The sequence below is a fragment of the Medicago truncatula genome, chromosome 8, assembly GCF_003473485.1.
Source record: "Medicago truncatula cultivar Jemalong A17 chromosome 8, MtrunA17r5.0-ANR, whole genome shotgun sequence".
NCBI lineage: Eukaryota > Viridiplantae > Streptophyta > Magnoliopsida > Fabales > Fabaceae > Medicago > Medicago truncatula.
In genome coordinates, this window is record NC_053049.1 from 16,597,840 (window position 1) to 16,616,396 (window position 18,557).

An 18,557-nucleotide genomic window follows, 5' to 3' on the forward strand; every position below is an offset into this window, starting at 1 on the left:
TACCTCATTTTCATCTTCTGAATCTGATTCAGCTTCTGATACTGCTTCTGATGATACTGTTGCCACTAACCCCATGGCTGCTTTTGCATCATCATCTGTTTCTTCTTTATCAGAACCAGATTCACTGTCCAGATCTTCCCAGGTCGCCATCAAGCTCTTTTTGATTTGCTTTCTGAATTTGCTAGAGCTGAAACTTGGTTTCTTGGGTCTGCTTTTAGACTTCTCCTTCTGAAGATCAGGGCAATCAGCAATGAAATGACCAGACTTCTTACAGTTGAAGCACCCCTTCTGATCTTCTTTCTTGGAGTTCTTATAGCCACCCCTCTTGCTCAAAAACTTCTTCTGCTTCCTTGCCAGATACTCAAGCTTGTTGGACAGCATAGCCATCTTCACAGAATGATCTTCATCAGAATCTCCATCAGGTGATTCTTCTTCAGATTCACTAGCCTTGTAAGCTTTGGAAGATTTATAAGACTTTCCTTTAGATGGTAGAGCAATAGATTTACTCCTTTTAGAGGACTCATGCTCATTCAGACTCATTTCATGTACCTTGAGGGAACTGACAAGATCTTCAACACTCAAAGTGTTTAGATCCTTAGCTTCCTCAATAGCAGTTACTTTGGGTCTCCATCTAGAAGGCAAGCTTCTCAGAATCTTACTAACATGATCAGAAGTAACATAGCTCTTCTTCAGTATTTGCAGTCCAAATACTAAAGTTTGAAATCTTGAGTACATCTCCTCTATACTCTCATCATCCTTCATTTTGAACAGCTCATACTGATGAACTAGCATTAGGGCCTTTGCTTCTCTGACCTTCTTGCTTCCTTCGTAATTTACACAGAGTGATGCAAACATTGCCTTAGCAGTGGATTTATCACTCATCTTCATGTATTCAGTACGAGGAATAGAAGCAACAATAATCCCTCTGATCTTGTGATGCTTTTTGTAAGTCTTCTTTTGAGCAGGAGTGTGTATTTTTCTGTCTATAGCAGCTCCTTCTTCATCCAAATCCAGATCATCAACTCCATCTTCAAGAATATCCCATAGTTCTTCATCCAATCCCATGATATAGCTGTACATATTGGTTTTCCACCATGAAAACTCTTCTGGATCTCCATTGAACTTTGGAGCTTTTCCAGAATCTGATTTCCTTTCAGCAGTACCATAGTCATGTTTGACACTAGTGTATTTTAAGGATGTAGTTGATTCCTCTCCTCCAGACATGTTTTTCTTTTGGATCTTGATCTGTCACACGGTTAAGTGCTTATGATAACAGAGCAAGCTCTGGTACCAATTGAAGGTGAGAAAAACACAAGAAGGGGGGGTTGAATTGTGTTTTCTTTTTCTCTCTTAAAAAAAACTTCTTCTGATAAAACTTCAGAAGCAGTTTGTGAATGCTTCCGATGAAATTATCAGAATCAGATATGCAGCGGAAAAGATCAAAGCAGAGAAAAGAAAAGCAAGACACCAGCAGTTATTCTGGTTCCTTCCACAAAATGGAAGTAGTTCAGTCCCCCTTGCACTTCCAAGGAGATTTTACTATAATCACAAAGATTACAAATGCTCAATACTCTCTAAGTATGAGACTTCTCAAAAATGCTCAAGCACACACGCAAGAGTCTTCCAATGCTCAAGCACTAAGCAAGAGTCTTCTAATGCTCAAGCACGCATGCAAGACTCTTCTGATCAAACAAAAATACAAAGAAATAAGTTTGACTTGAACACTTGATATACAATCAGTGGTGTTCACAATACAATACAATAAAGACTCTAGACTTTTGAATTTCTAAGATGTATCAAATCAGTGCAGAAATTCAGTGTGCTTTGTAGAATCAAATTGACAGAGTTTTGGCGCTTTTTAACTTGTGTATATCTCTATCTACAATCTTCAAGTCTTCACTCCTTTATATAGAGGCGTGAAAGAGACGTTGAGATGATTAGCACGTCTAAAGAGTCGTTGAGTTCCTTTGATCATTCACCAGTAATCCTTTGCCTGATTTAGGTGTAGTCCTTTGAAGAATTAGCTTCAAATTCATTTCCATCTTGAAGGCACAAATTCTGCAGGCATAGTTGTTGTCTTGTCTTGTAGCGTGGACAAAACAGAGTAGTGGAGGTAGTGGTTGTACACTTGTACTTTGTCAACTCTGTTAACGAAGGACAAATACTCAGTGCTATCCAAATGACCGTTGATACCTCCCTTTCAATTCTTCGTTCTTCTTAGACGAGGTTGAAATGAGAAACAGCTACTTTGGATCTTCAGTTTGAATTTACAAATCAATTGTAGCTTCTGGTGATGATTTCACTTCTGATGAAAACCTTGCTTCTGATGACCTTCTGCTTCTGATGAGTTTCTGCTTCTGATGACGTCATCACTTCAGAGGCACTTCAGCTTCAGAAGCACTTTAGCTTCAGACGCAGTTTTCTTCAGATGCTTCGAATTCCTTTGCTCTCCATTGTTCTTCCAAGACCTATTGAAATTACTTGACTAGCCTTTGGTCCTGTACACTTGAACAATCATTAGCAATAACCAATTGACAATTTTTAATACCTTGTTATCATCAAAACTTATTAAGGTTCATTATGAAACACATTTTGTTCCAACATATACTGCCAAATCTATTGCTGAGGTGTTTGTAAGGGAGATAGTGAGACTACATGGGATTCCAAATTCTCTGGTCAGTGACAGGGACCCTATCTTTGTTAGTCATTTCTGGTTAGAATTATTCAAACTGCAAGGCACTAGGTTGAAAATGAGTTCATCTTACCACCCTGAGACTGATGGACAAACTGAAGTCATAAATAGGTGCTTAGAGAGTTACTTAAGGTGCTTTGCTTCAGATCATCCTAAAACCTGGTCCCATTGGTTGCCTTGGGCAGAATTCTGGTACAATTCAACATTTCATGTATCTATTGGTAAGACTCCTTTCGAAGTAGTGTATGGGAGACCAGCTCCTTCCATTGTGAAGTTTTTGACCAATGAAACAAAGGTGGCTGCTGTTGCATTAGAGTTGAAGGAAAGAGATGAGGCCCTGTTGCAGCTCAAGAAACATTTGCTGAGAGCACAAGAACAGATGGCAAGCTATGCTAACAAGAAGAGAAGAGATTTGAGTTTTGAAGTGGGGGAATGGGTTTTTCTTAAACTAAGACCGCATAGGCAACAATCTTTGGTAAGAAGGATAAATCAAAAGCTAGCTGCTAGATTCTATGGGCCATTTCAGATAGAAGAGAAGATTGGTGAAGTAGCCTACAGACTTAAACTACCAGCTGAATCCAAGGTTCATCCAGTGTTTCATGTTTCCTTAATTAAAAAGGCAATTGGGAATTATCAGGTGCAAGGTCAGTTACCTAAGGAACTGGAAATTGATGAAGCTGCTGATGTGTATCCTGAACAAGTGCTGGGCTCCAGAATTGTTAGGCAAGGAGATACTGAGGTCAGTCAAAGCTTGATTAAGTGGAAGCACAAGACAATGGAAGATGTCACGTGGGAAGATGATGAATTTTTAAAGGGCCAGTTTCCTGAATTTTGCCTTGAGATCAAGGCTGTTTCTAAGGAGGTGGGAATTGATAGAAATGTGAATCAGGAAGTGGGCTTGGACTATGGGCCTCTTTCAAGAGTTTGGAAGGTTTACACTAGGAAAAGGACAAAAGGAGCAAAGAAGGGTAACGTGGCAATGAAGTATGCGTGAGTAGAAAGAAAGCTGATTATATAAGTACAAGGAATGAGAAGGAATATGGCATTTATCTTTCTGTTATGATTTAGTGGGGTCACCTGTGGTGATACGGGGAAGCCTGCGTGCTTTTGGGGATTGTTAGTAGTCACTATCAATTGTTATCTTCTTTTACAAACTTTCATAATTCCTGTACTATTGGATCTTATTATCACTATTCTGAATAATTCCATTATATTCTCTTGTTTCTTATTTCATTCCTTCATTCACATACTTTGTAAACCCATCAGAAACAATCATTGAGTAAGAGAGTCTCTAAGTTAATTAATTTGGTTATAGAATTTGGAAGCACCTCAATCTGTTCATTGTGAGAAAGATCAAGATAGCGCAGATATTTCAGCATACCAATGCAAGACGGGATCTTTTTTGTAATGATGTGATTAAGATTCAATACACGAAATTGCTTAAAACTTGATATGATTGAATTACTAGCAGATTCTTCCATGGATGCTTGGACATCAAAGAAATGTGCATTACAACGTTGTGGCAATAGAAATGTTCTTAGTTTTTTTGCCTCCAAAAGAGAACTAGGAACTTGCCATGAAATATCCAACGCGAAGCCAAAAGAGACATGACGGGTTCCCTTTTCAATATGCTGCTCCTTTTCATTTACTATGACATAATTATTTCCAGAAATGAATCTAGACAGATCAGTCACCAAGGGGTTCTTTGACTATACCTTGAAAGATAGATCTATGAAGTAAAGTCAAGAAGTACTTATCACCATTATCTTCTAAATTTGTACTTTCATCGGATGAATGAACGAGACCTTGTGCAATCCAAAGTCGAATCAACTTTTTCTTCTCAATTCGATAGTCTTTTGGAAACAAAGAGCAAAATGCAAAGCACTTTTTCAGATAAAAGGGTAGATGATCATAACTTAGTTTGATAAGTTGAAAAATTTTATTGCCACCCTGCTCATCAATTTTGATAAGATCTTTGTTCTTGAAGTTCAACCAATCCTTCTCAGTTTCCATAGAAAACATTAAACTTCCAATACTTTTATGAGCAAGAGGTACCCCTGAACATTTTTTTGAAATTTCCTTGCCAATTGACACCCAAATTGGATTCTCTGATTCTTTTCGATTCTCAAAAGCTAATTGACTGAACAAATTCCAAGATTGTTTTTCATCAAGACCCTTTAAAGAGAAGAGGGAAGATGTTCCACTTATCTTGGCCACCGTCTCGCTCCTTGTAGTTATGACAATTTTACTTCCTTTTGCTCCATCCCTCAACAGTGTCATCAACTGAAGCCAATTTTCACGCTCCTCATTCCACATGTCATCTAAAATGAGCAAATATCTATTTCCGTCAATTTTTGTACGGAGTTCTTGTTGCACTTGATCCATCTCATCACGAGTCTTAGATTCTAAGATCTTAGCAGCAATACCTTCTACATCAAAACCTTTCACTTCAGAATCATCGTCAGCAACACACACCCACTTTTTCAATTCAAAATGTTGTTGAACGGTCTTATCATGTACACAAGTTGAGCAATGCGGTCTTTCCAAGTCCTCCAATTCCAATGATGGAAATAACTGAAACATTTCCTTTGACATCGATGTCAGTGTTCAACAATAACTTTATCAAATCCTTCTTTTCGTCGTCTCTTCCTATGACTTTTTCCTCACGAATGAAGGAATGAGTTACTCTCTGCCTCATAACTCGTTTCTCAGGAGTGTGATTAGTAAAATTGAAAATTTTCCTATCAACGTTAAGACCCTCAATTCGCTTCCTAAGTTTCTTAATTTTCTGAGCCATGTTAAACGAAAAGAGAAGCTGGTTGGAAGAGGATAAGAAGATGCGAACCTTTTTAGCCTTCTTGTCTTTTGTCAGTACTTGACGCTACAAGTCTTCAGTAAAAACATCATCAAGCAAGTCATCAGCATCATCAAGAGTATCTTTGAGCTTCTCCACCCATAGTTTAATTCTATAGTTGTTGGGGCCCTGCTGTTGTTCTTCTGCATCCAAAACCGCAGCCTTGATCTCAGATTTGCTTCCAGCAACTTCTCTCAAAAAACATATACTTTGTTTGGTGCATATTTGACTCATAAAGATCAGCAATAGATGAATAAAAAACAAATAACTAAGAATACCGATTTCAACTACTACAAAATGCGACCAACAAGTTGTTTGCGAGCTAAATTTCCTGACCAACAAGATAAGAGATACAACTACATGTTTAAGAACAATTTCATGTTATTGTACTAAACATAGACATATTTTTTAAGCATCCAAGAAGTAAGTATTCGTTAATTAATGGCTAAATCAAAATGTTTGTTCTCCAAACAATTACATGCACAAAGATGGTGAATATTTTATAAGGTAATTTTGGTACAAAGATATTGACATAAATGAATAATATTTGCAGCATCACTTGAAACATAAAGACACAGCTAGGCTTTTAGATAACTATTTATTCATTCTTTTGGTACAAGAAGCACATTGAACATGGATTTTTACACAAAAGGATGCAATGGATGACAAACTTAATTGGTTTCAACTCATGGCCACCACGTCCAGCCACCTCATCGGAAGAACCGTTAGATTATTTCCCATTGTCAAAATCAAAATCTCAAAATCATATGGATCTCCATATTGGTTACAACTCATGGCAACATATTGAATTTGTTGACCTAATTACCTCTCTCCAAGTGCTCAATCTATTTGTTTCATTTTTTTTAATTTCGAAGATTACAAATCTGGGTTTGATTGTGTTTCATATGATTTAACGTTGAATTGCTTATTTCTGTATTTTTTTGTTCTCATCATGTAAAAAGGCTGTACATGTGTCAAAAAAAATCATGTAAAAAGGCTATTCAATCCCATACTTGAAATTGTCTTGAACCGTTCTTTAAGAATTTGATGTATTTTACGCAAATCAAACCATATTACTTTGTTTATTATTGTTTTGGCATTGCTATATATGCACGTTTCTAATTTTTATCTTCATTTTTCTTTACTTTCAAAGAAAATAGTTCGAATCATTGTTATAAAAAATCCAACTTAAGTCTCAAAATCCTAGTTTTTGCGACTATGCGAAGCTTCAACGACTCAAATTCATGTCCCAAAAATAGGCAAAATCCTATCAAAATCGCACAAAATCTGAAATCCATTCAAAATCGCAGGATTTTGATGGATTTTGAAGGATTTTGTTAATTTTTTTTATAAGGGTCAATTTTTGACCCGGTTCGTAAATTGACCAGATTTGAATCCATGACCCGTTCTATAAATACCCAAGAGGCCAAAATTTTTCATTCCTTCACTTCCCCCAATTTATGTATATGTATTTTATGAACTTTGAACTTTACTCATTTATGACTATATGCAATTTATAACATATATTTAACATTATTTTTGTTTTAGTAGTATCCTCGATTTTGATTGCGATGTTACCAGTCCCGACTTTGCTTTCCTACATCAATTCTACAAAATTCCTTGAGTAAAATCCTTCGATTTTGTTTGCGATTTTACGAGTCCCAATTTTGCTACTCCCTTTCGACTTGAAGTAAAGTTCCAATTTTGATAATGTTGTGAATTCGTTGAGAAAAACCACACCAATAAAAACTTGATGCGTGGAGCAAATTAATACCAAGTAATCAAATCAAGCGGGTAGCAAATAATCCAAACAAAAACAGCAAGAGATAAAGGAGAGAGAGAGAGAAAGAACACAAGATATTTGTTTACCCAGTTCGGTCTAATGATGACCTAGTCTGGGGAGAGAGTAGCTCTCCGATCCACTATAATGAATGAGTTTCTTTACAAAGAGATAATGAGTTTCAAGAATCAGTCTTCAAACCTAATTCTACCCAAGTCCCAGCCTCTTCCCGTGACCAAGAGACTCAATCCTAATAGTGTTTTGTTCAAGGTGAATCAAAACAATCCCAACCCTAGAGTTGTTGCCAAGAGAGATTCTCTATAAACCCTAGTTTGTTTGTTGGTCTAAACCTTGTTTTTTCTACACACTTTTATCATCTGATACAAGGCTGTATTTATAGTGGAAAGTAAACCCTTATAAAACTGAAACAAATCTAACTGAAAATACGTTTTATTTTTATCTTCAGCGCGACCATCGTGGCACGACCCTGCTTCATCGTGGCACGATTTTTCCAGTAGCTTCCCAGGAATCTTGCTTCAACCATCGTGGCGCGATGCCTCTCTATCGTGGCACGATGCTCCAGATTTCTGATTTTAAGTTAAGTCTCACAATTCTCCACCTTGACTTCAAATTAGTGATGATGTCAGTTTAACCATCAATCACCTTGCTGCTCTCTCCAATCCTTCATCTATGCTTCAATGAAGTTTATCAAGTCTAAGCAATGCTTGAATCTTGATCTTGGTAATGATTTGGTGAACATGTCTGCTGGATTGTCTTCCGATGCCACTTTCTCTACCATGATCTCCTTAGTCTCAATCATGTCTCTGACGAAGTGCAAACGAATGTCAATGTGCTTTGTCCTTTCATGATACACCTGATGATTTGCCAAATGAATGGCACTTTGGCTATCACAATGTATCTTCACACATCCTTGACTAATCCCCATTTCTCCAATCATACCTTTCAACCATATGGCTTCCTTGACCCCTTCAACAAGGGCTATGTACTCTGCTTGAGTTGTTGAAAGAGCTACAACTGATTGTTGATTTGCCTTCCAAGTTACCGCTGTGCCGAACAATGTAAACACAAAACCTGACAAAGATTTTCTAGTGTCTACGTTACCTGCATAGTCCGCATCTACATATCCCTCCAAAGCATCCCTACCTGGTTGTGACCTTGTATACCTTAGACCACCTCTCAAAGATCCATTCAAATATCTCAGAACCCACTTCAAAGCTTGCCAGTGCACTTAACCCGGATTTGCCATAAACCGACTTATCACACTGATTGCGTAGGATAAGTCCGGTCTACTACAAACCATACCATACATGATGCTTCCAACCCCACTTGCATAGGGAGTACCCTCCATCTTGCTTTTCTCTTCATCGGATTGAGGACACTGCTTTATAGATAGCTTAGTGTGGTGACCAAGAGGAGTGCTAACGACTTTAGAATCTTTCATTCTAAACCGCTCCACCACTTTCCTCAAGTACCCCTGCTGAGATAAGAACAACTCACCTTTGTTCCGGTCCCTTATGATATCCATACCAAGAATCTTCTTTGCATTTCCAAGATCCTTCATCTCAAATTCATCATTCAATCTTTCCTTGAGCTTCTGAATCTCTTGCATGTCAGAACTTGCCATAAGAATATCATCTACATAAAGGAGAAGGTAGAGAATGACTTTCTCATTCCTTCTCATCATGTAAACACAACTGTCATAGTTGCTTCTCACAAAACCAGCCTTTACTAGGAACTCATCAAACCGACGATACCACTGCCTTGGACTTTGCTTCAACCCATACAAAGATTTCTTCAACAAACACACTTTTGTATTGTCTTCTACAAAACCTTCTGGTTGTTGCATATAGATAGTTTCTTCCAACTCTCCATGTAGAAATGCGGTCTTCACATCCATTTGTTCTAACTCAAGATCATACATGTTAACAATCGCCATAAGTACCCTTATAGAACAATGTTTTACTACCGGTGAAAAGATTTCATTGTAATCAATCCCTTCCACCTGAGTAAAGCCCTTTGCTACAAGTCTTGCCTTATACCTTGGTGCTTCGGCCCCTGGTATACCTTCTTTCTTCTTGAACACCCACTTGCTTCCCACTACCCTTTGATTCTCAGGTAATGAAACAAGTCTCCAAGTCTGGTTCTTCTCTAATGAAAGCATTTCCTCATTCATTGCCTTCAGCCAGTCCTTGTTTTCATTGCTTTCTAATGCCTCCCTGAAGTTCTTTGGTTCCGAGTCTTGCAATTCTTCAGCCACATTCAAAGCATAATAAATAAGGTCAGCATAACCGTATCTCTTAGGTGGATTAATGTGTCTCCTCTCCCTATCTCTTGCTAGCTGATAGTCAGGATTCACTATCTCTTGGCCTTCACCCTCATCAGGTACTGGAGTCTGATCCTCCTCTTCCCTTTCATCAGTGATAGGCTCCACCTCAAACTGAAGTTTCTTTGTCCCCGTTTCTGAGCTTGTATCCAGGTCTTTGCACTTCATCCCCATTCGGGTCTCATCAAAAGTAACATCCCTGCTTATTATAAATTTTGATTCTCCAGGTTCCATCTTCCACAGTCTATAACCTTTCACACCTTCAGGATAACCCATGAAAATACACTTCACAGCTCTAGCATCAAGTTTGTCTTGCCTGACATGGGCAAACGCTAAAGCTCCGAAGACTTTCAAGTTAGAGTAGTCTGCCGGTCTTCCACTCCAAACCTCCATAGGTGTCTTGAGATCTATCCTTGTTGATGGACATCTGTTAATCAAATATGCTGCAGTACTAACAGCCTCTCCCCAGAAACTCTTGGACAATCCAGCTCCTAACAGCATACACCTCACGCGCTCCAACAGAGTCCTGTTCATTCTTTCAGCAAGACCATTCTGTTGAGGTGTGTATGCCACAGTTCTATGCCTCTTTATACCTTTCTTCCTGCAAAACTCATTAAACTGTTCTGAAACAAACTCCAAGCCATTGTCAGTTCTCAACACTTTCAGTTTGGTACCAATCTGATTTTCTACAAGTGTATCCCATTCCTTGAATTTTTCAAAAGCATCACTTTTCTTCTTCAGAATGTAAACCCATACTCTTCTAGAATAATCATCAATGATAGACATGAAATATGAACCTCCCCCATGTGTCTTCGTCGATGCTGGACCCCAAAGATCCGAATGAACATACTCAAAAGGCCTACTAGATTTATGCACCCCCACTCCAAACTTCACCTTGTGTTGTTTGCCTAATGTGCAGTTATCACAGAAATCTAGCTTGTTCAATTTTTCATTCCCTAGCAAACCTTGTTTAGCTAGCTCCACCAAACCCCTCTCACTGACATGACCTAACCTCAAATGCCAAAGTTTAGTTATGTTCCGAGTGTCAACACTAGCAACCGATGCATTTGCTATTACGGTAGATCCTTCTAAAATATATAGACCTTGTATTTCAGACCCCTTAGCCATAACCAATGCACCATGAGAAATTCTCATCACACCACGTTCAATTCTAGTGCAATAGCCTAGACCATCAAACATGCTTATGGATATTAAATTTCTCCTAAGTTCAGGAATATACCTCACATTCTTCAAAAGGAAATCACGATCATCAAACATTTTGAGTCGGATAGTGCCCATACCTTGAATTTTACAAGCCTTATTATTACCAAGGCGAACTACTCCACCTTCTTTCAGCTCTAACGTTTCAAAGTACTCCTTTCTTGGACAAATGTGATAAGAGCACCCAGAGTCCAAGACCCAGCTCTTTTCAGGTTCCCAACTTGTCACAGTTAGTGCTCCAGCACTCTCATAACCTTCATCTTTGCTTGCAATCTGAACGGATGATTCTCCACCTCCATTGTCCTTTCTCTCCGGACAATCCTTCTTGAAGTGACCTGGATTATGACAAATAAAACATTTGTACTGTGTTTTATTGCCATCACCCTTCGACCTAGACTTTGACCTGGAATTCTTGCCTTTCCCTTTTCCTTTGTTGTGACTTCTCCCCCTTGAGATATTCAAGCCTTCTCCACTATCATCAACCTTCAACTCTTTGAACTTGGTTAACTCTTTGGTTCTCAAAGCTGCTTGAACTTCCTCCAAAGTGATAGTGCCCTCTTTGCCATAAAGCATAGTATCCTTGAAATTCTCAAAGGACCTAGGTAAAGCACACAATAGGTGTAAGGCTTTATCCTCGTCTTCCAGATTAACATCTATGTTCGCCAAATCATCAATAATCTTATTGAACTCCGTCAGTTGCTCCATTATAGGTTTTGACTCCACCATACGATAAAAGTAGAGTTGTTGTTTCAGACACTGTCTATGTGCCAAAGACTTGGTCATGTATAATGAATCAAGCTTATTCCACATAGACACAGCAGTAGCCTCCCTTGATACTTCTCTCAACACCTTATCCCCAAGACACAGAATGATAGCGCTGACCGCCTTATCATTCATCTCCGTCTTCTCAGCAGGTGTCAGATGTGCAGACATTTGTGCTTCTCCCTTTAGTGCTTCAACGCACTTTTGTTGAATTAAGATTGCCCTCATCTTCACCTTCCACAACCTGAAGTCGTTACTACCGGTGAACTTTTCAATATCCCACTTCGAACCCATGATACCTGGCTATTGATTTGACCTTTGCCCCACGGTGGGCGCCAATTGTTGTGAATTCGTTGAGAAAAACCACACCAATAAAAACTTGATGCGTGGAGCAAATTAATACCAAGTAATCAAATCAAGCGGGTAGCAAATAATCCAAACAAAAACAGCAAGAGATAAAGGGGAGAGAGAGAGAGAGAGAGAAAGAACACAAGATATTTGTTTACCCAGTTCGGTCTAATGATGACCTAGTCTGGGGGAGAGAGCAGCTCTCCGATCCACTATAATGAATGAGTTTCTTTACAAAGAGATAATGAGTTTCAAGAATCAGTCTTCAAACCTAATTCTACCCAAGTCCCAGCCTCTTCCCGTGACCAAGAGACTCAATCCTAATAGTGTTTTGTTCAAGGTGAATCAAAACAATCCCAACCCTAGAGTTGTTGTCAAGAGAGATTCTCTATAAACCCTAGTTTGTTTGTTGGTCTAAACCTTGTTTTTTCTACACACTTTTATCATCTGATACAAGGCTGTATTTATAGTGGAAAGTAAACCCTTATAAAACTGAAACAAATCTAACTGAAAATACGTTTTATTTTTATCTTCAGCGCGACCATCGTGGCACGATTTTTCCAGTAGCTTCCCAGGAATCTTGCTTCAACCATCGTGGCGCGATGCCTCTCCATCGTGGCACGATGCTCCAGATTTCTGATTTTAAGTTAACTCTCACAGATAACTTTGGTTCGAATGGTCCCAAACATTCTCCTTTTGGTTTTAACTCTCTCTGTCTTATTGGTTTAGCATTGTTATATATGCATGTTTCTAATTTTGATCTTCATCTTTCTTTACTTTTAAAGAAAATAGTTTGAATGGTCCCAAACTGGATCCTTTTGGTTTTAACTATCTCTGTCTTATTGGTTTATAGAATCACATGTTTAGAAGGAGGAATCACACACAAGAAAATCTTTAGATGATGAAGAAGCCTTGGAGCAACCGATTCCCAAGGTTGAGAGATATGGTCTAACAAATAGTATCTAGAACTTTGCATTACTCTTTATCTGTTACTTTTTTTTTTTTGGTATAATTTGGTTGAATTATGCACCACATCATTGTGCATTTTTTTTTGGCATATTGTTTTCTTTTGAAGAAATTTTTTCTGCATATTGTTGTTATCACTTGAGATCATGTGACTAATTGATGAGACGCATTTATCTGTTTTGATTTGCAATACTCTAAGCAGGAAAAAAGGAGCTTGATAAGAATTGTGTTTCTTTAGATCATAATTATGCTGTGCAGAATGCTAGATGCACATATCAGTTGACCAATGGTAAAGAATAATGAAAGATCCACAGTATTTAATTGCATCAATCCTCGAAGAAGAAGAAATTGTTGGTAGCGTTTGCTCATTTCGACTATACGTGGTCTTTGAATGACCAATTCAACCACTGTTGATAAAAAAAGAATATTGAATTTGATGAAAACCACAATACACTCCTTACTCGAATTAAAGTATCGACAAAATGAGTCACTATCAAATATTCCATCAAACACAAAGTACAAACTTGAAACAAATTAAAGATAACAATACAACACAAACAAAGATGGAAAACCAAAAAATAAAAAAACATAAAATCTCACACAATTATTAGAACTCAAACCTGAAAATAATGGAGGCACCAAAACATAGATTATATATCAACTTAAAAAATTTGATATATAAAAAACATAACTCTTCTATGAGTAATTCATCTTCTAATAAACACAACTCTTCCTATACAAAAAATTAAATACATATATACACACACAACTCTTGTCCATTCAATCATACACCGAAAATTCATACTAGTTTCAACAAATTTTAGTCGTTCTTTTGAAGAGACGTATCGGATGGAAAAGAAAATAAATTTAAAATTACGATATTATCCTCTTCAATGCAAATCATTTCGATAAATTTTTTTTGACTAGTTGAAGCATAAATCTCAAACATTTAATCTAATTAACTAAATGGTACATATGTATGTTAAAGTTTTTTGCGGATAAAAGTTTAGATTAACGGAGACGTACCTCATAAAAAATCACAAAAATAACCACCAACCTCAATGAGAATTTACAATAAAGCTTATATATAGCGAAGCCTTTAACAATGATTTAAATTTTTTAATTACATGCATCATCATAATGCCAAAACTACCAACGAGAAGTTTGGTCTAATGGAAGAAATTAAATTAGCACATCGTGACAGCTGAAAGATGTATCCACATTTGTGTCTAACATACCTGTCATACCCTAAATTTTGACCAAGGATCCCACGGACACGCGTTGTTTGACTCTAGCCGATCTCATGATCCAGTGAAAATTTCGGCAGGGAGGTATTTTAAAATACCTCATTTTTATTCTGAATCGGACCCTTTTCTCTCCCATTATTTTCTTTTTTATTTTTATTTTGCATTGTCTAATTTCCATTTTTTAATTTTAATTTTAAAGCCAGTTATTTCTTTTTAATATTTCATGAATGTTTATTTTCCGTTTTTGTCCAATATTGTCAGTAAGTCCGAAAATTTCCGGCAAGGGTCCATATTTTTTCTTTCCTTCTTCGCATGCCTCATTTTAGGCAGATTCATAGGGTCAAATGAATGTTGCCAAATCCAGCCACTCAGTAGTAATCTGCAAGTTATTTCCTTATTATCTTCAACCCTAATGGTATAAAATCAGGGCTGCAAAAAGAGAATGGGACAGAAAAAACAAAACAGCCGCGAGAAGAAAAAAACTTAGCCGCAAACAGAAAAAACAGAGACTTTTCAACCGCAGTCACATCATCCAAAACCCTAATCAAATCCAAAAAATACCATGAACACCTTATGAACAATTCATGAATGTTTATCCATAAATTTTCCATAAGCCACAAATTCACCAGAAACTCACAAACCACAAAATCGTATAACATCCAAATATTACCAGGAACCATGAATAATAGGAAGAGCATCTAATTCCAAACCCGAAAATTGTTCATCGCTAACAACAACGAATTCGGATCTGTCACCAACGTTCGTTTTCGATCTGTTTTTTTGTTTCAGGCTCATAAACAACACAACAGGTTCGTGGGATATTCGGAAGAGGGAAAGAGTTTTCCGACTCTGGCATAGCAAGCAGCAGATCGAAATCCTCTCGTTTAAATTCGCTTTTTCTCCGATCCAATCAGAGGTAAAGCTTCGCTAATTCATGTATCATGTAGATCTGTTCTTTCTTAATGTTTGGTGAACGTGTTGCTTGTTTGTTTTTGGTTGTTCTTTTGTCCGGTTCTAAAATTGTAGATCTAGAGTTTGTAAGGTAGTATTTCAAAAAACTGAGTTTAGATTCGTGTTTAAAACAAAAAAGGGTATCTAAAAATGTAAAAAAAATTGAAAACGGAGAACTTTCACATCTCCGGCGCGGCGGCGCCGCCCTGTTGGGCCGGCGGACCACCACGCCGGAGCGGCGAAGCTCGCCGGAGAAGAAGAAGAAGAAAAGAGAGATTCACGTGAGAGGAAGAGAGAAGAGAGAGAAAGGATTTGAGAAAATGAAGAAAAATGGGTCTTACACCCTATTTATATTAATCCGAACCGGGCGGGTCTAACCGACCCACCCACGACCCGTTTTTGCCTAAGCCCAATTGTTTTCAAATTTCACTACAGTTTTGTTAATTACACCTCTGTTTTTTACTTTCTGCACCCCTTTGCTAAAGGAAAATTATCTAAAAAAAACCTACAAAAATATGGTGTTTGTTTTAATTTTTATTTACTGTTTTTATTTTATAATTCCCATTTTTTTTATTTAGAATCATCTCATGCATATTTTAATTTCTTGTCATTTTATTGTCATTAATTTTGTTTAGTGTGTATAATTAGGAAATTGATGTAATTTATCTTGCGCATTTTTTATTTCTCATTATTATATTTCTCTTGAGACCATAGAATGTATCTAGGAATGATGTAATAATGTAGGTAACACAAGCACCGACACTTGCACCGACACCTCACGTTTATTTCTTGCGACGTTGCACCGCTATGTTAGTTTTTACCGTTAGTTTAGAAAAATCATTTTTTCCAAAAAAATCAAATAGGCAAAACTCCAAAAATATTTTCTTAATAAACCTTGGCTTGTAACCCAAGTGTCCTTTTTCCTTTTATTTTCTTAATCAAATGCTTAATTGAATTAATATTCATAATAGACTTGATTTCTTGTAATTAAAATTTGACCAACCGCACTTTATTTTCTCTCATGCCTTGAGGCCTCTTATCCCTTCTTAAAACCTTTTTTTCAAAATTGTTAAAATCAACCTAACCCACCAAAAAGAAACTTTTTAGGTGAACTACATTGGTTTTGATCCCTTCTCTTCAAGGGTATATAGGCATGGGATTTGTATCCTTCCAAATCAAATAAAAATAACCAAAAACATGCTTCTTCTTCCCCCATTCTTTCACTTAGATTTTTAGGTAGTTAATTTTCAAATAAGCAATGAATTTAGCACAAGATAATTTAGGTAAGAGGTTCCTACGGAATACCGTAGATGCTTAGGGTGCTAGCACCTTCCCTTCGCATAACCAACCCCCGAATCCAAAGTCTCGATGAGGGTTTTTACTCATTTTTTCCCTTCCCACGAATAAAAATCGAGAGTTCAAAGATCGACGATTCAAATCAATTAATGGTTTGATATCCGAAAATCGCGAGCACAGAAATGGCGACTTCACTGGGGACTTAAATTCTACGCGGGTTAAACCCACCTTATTTTTATTTTATTTTGTGTTGTACTATTTGTTTATGCTTTGTGCATATTTGCTTGCATACCTTGTTACGTGAGTGGTGAGATAAGTCCTACACCCGGGCTTGAGTGAAGCATAAGATAGGACGGAGTACGATCATAGTGCCATACCAGGAGCGGTCCTGCGATATGTGTACACGTGATGTAACTCCACTCAACATAGGTCTTTCAAAAGTAATAATATGTCGTCATGAGCAGTCGTGATTGGCGTTATTATTTTTGAAGTCCGCTAAACGTTGAGGACCTTTAGATCACCCTTAACCCATCTTGGCTTTTTTTTTAGGACGTAGTGCGGTGGCTAAACCAAGAGCAGTCTTGACTTTGGTCGACACGCGATACTACACTCAAACTAGACTTACTTATGGATGTTATTGGACTAGGAGCGGTCCTATACACCGATATGTTCATAAGGGAAGTTGTAATTTGGGAACTTGGTAGAACCCGTGATACAGGTACAATTTGAAACCATAGTCCTTACCAAATGGCGTTGTCACCTTTTGACTCCAACATTGTGGACTTAACCTCATTATGTATTCTATGTACTTCAGCATAAGCATGCATCCATGCATTCATTCATAAATGTATTTTTTTCATCCATTAAATTGTCGAAGGACTTAGACAAGCATTTTTTGTAAATATTGTAGATGGATTCTAAGACGAGGAGTATTAAGAAGTACACTTTCAAGAAACCGGATTTGACAAGGCTAAGGGAGTTAGCATCTCATGTGACTAATCCAAGAGATTTTCGAGAACGTCATGGGAGATTACTTGACCTCCTCAAAGTGAAGGTCGAAGATGGAATTTTAGAGACTTTGGTGCAGTTTTACGACCCAATTTGTCACTGCTTCACGTTTCCCGACTACCAGTTGGTCCCCACTCTTGAAGAATATTCCTTTTGGGTTGGCTTACCAGTATCCGAGGGAGAACCTTTCAACGGCCTTGAACCCAGCCCCAAAAATGCAACTATTGCAGAAGCCCTTCACCTCAAACCTTCTGACTTGGTTCATCCTCACTTCACCATTAAAAACAACCTCCAAGGCTTAACCGCCAAGTTCCTCTACCAAAAAGCCTCCGACTTTGTGAAAGCCAAAAAGACCAATGCCTTTGAATCTATTTTCACCTTACTCATATACGGCCTTTTCTTGTTTCCCAACATGGACAACTTTGTCGACCTCAACGCAATTAAGATTTTTCTAGCCAAGAACCCAGTTCCCACTTTACTTGCAAACACTTACCATTCTATTCACCACAGAAATATCCGAGAGGGTGGACTGATTGTTTGTTGTGCACCCCTGCTATACAGATGGTATGCTTCACATTTAACTAAGTCTGTCTTCTCCAAAGAGAACTCCGGGAAAGCTTCTTGGTCTGAGAGGATCATGCCTCTCACTCCAGCTGACATTGTGTGGGTCCATGCGGGTACTAACACCGCAGGAATTATTGGCAGTTGTGGAGAGTTTGAAAATGTGCCCCTTATCGGTACGTGTGGAGGAATTACTTACAACCCTACTCTTGCTATGCGTCAGTACGGATACCCTATGAAGGGGAGACCTGACAGTCTTTCTCTGTCCAATGAGTTTTATCTTAACAAAAATGATCATACAAATTTGAGGATGCGGTTTGTGCAAGCTTGGCACTCTATTCGTAAGTTTGATGGAATCCAATTGGGAAGAAAACAGAGCTTTGCACATGAATCGTATACACAGTGGGTGATTGATAGAGCTACAGCTTTTGGTATGCCTTATACCTTGCCAAGATTCTTATCTTCGACCGTTCCAGAAATACCTTTACCTCTACTCCCACAAACCAAGGAAGAGTACCAAGAGCGTT

At 37.9% G+C, this 18,557-nt stretch overlaps 1 protein-coding gene across 1 annotated transcript; it reads right to left on the reverse strand.

The window, feature by feature from the left end:
- Positions 1-4,378: 4,378 nt before the first annotated feature.
- LOC11407719 (putative disease resistance protein RGA3) lies at positions 4,379-5,489 on the reverse strand. The gene is made up of 2 exons (XM_024772916.1): positions 5,268-5,489; positions 4,379-5,170 (listed from the first exon to the last, which is right to left on the reverse strand). Exons 1-2 carry the CDS (start codon positions 5,487-5,489, stop codon positions 4,379-4,381), a joined length of 1,014 nt encoding a protein of 337 aa, XP_024628684.1.
- Positions 5,490-18,557: the final 13,068 nt, after the last annotated feature.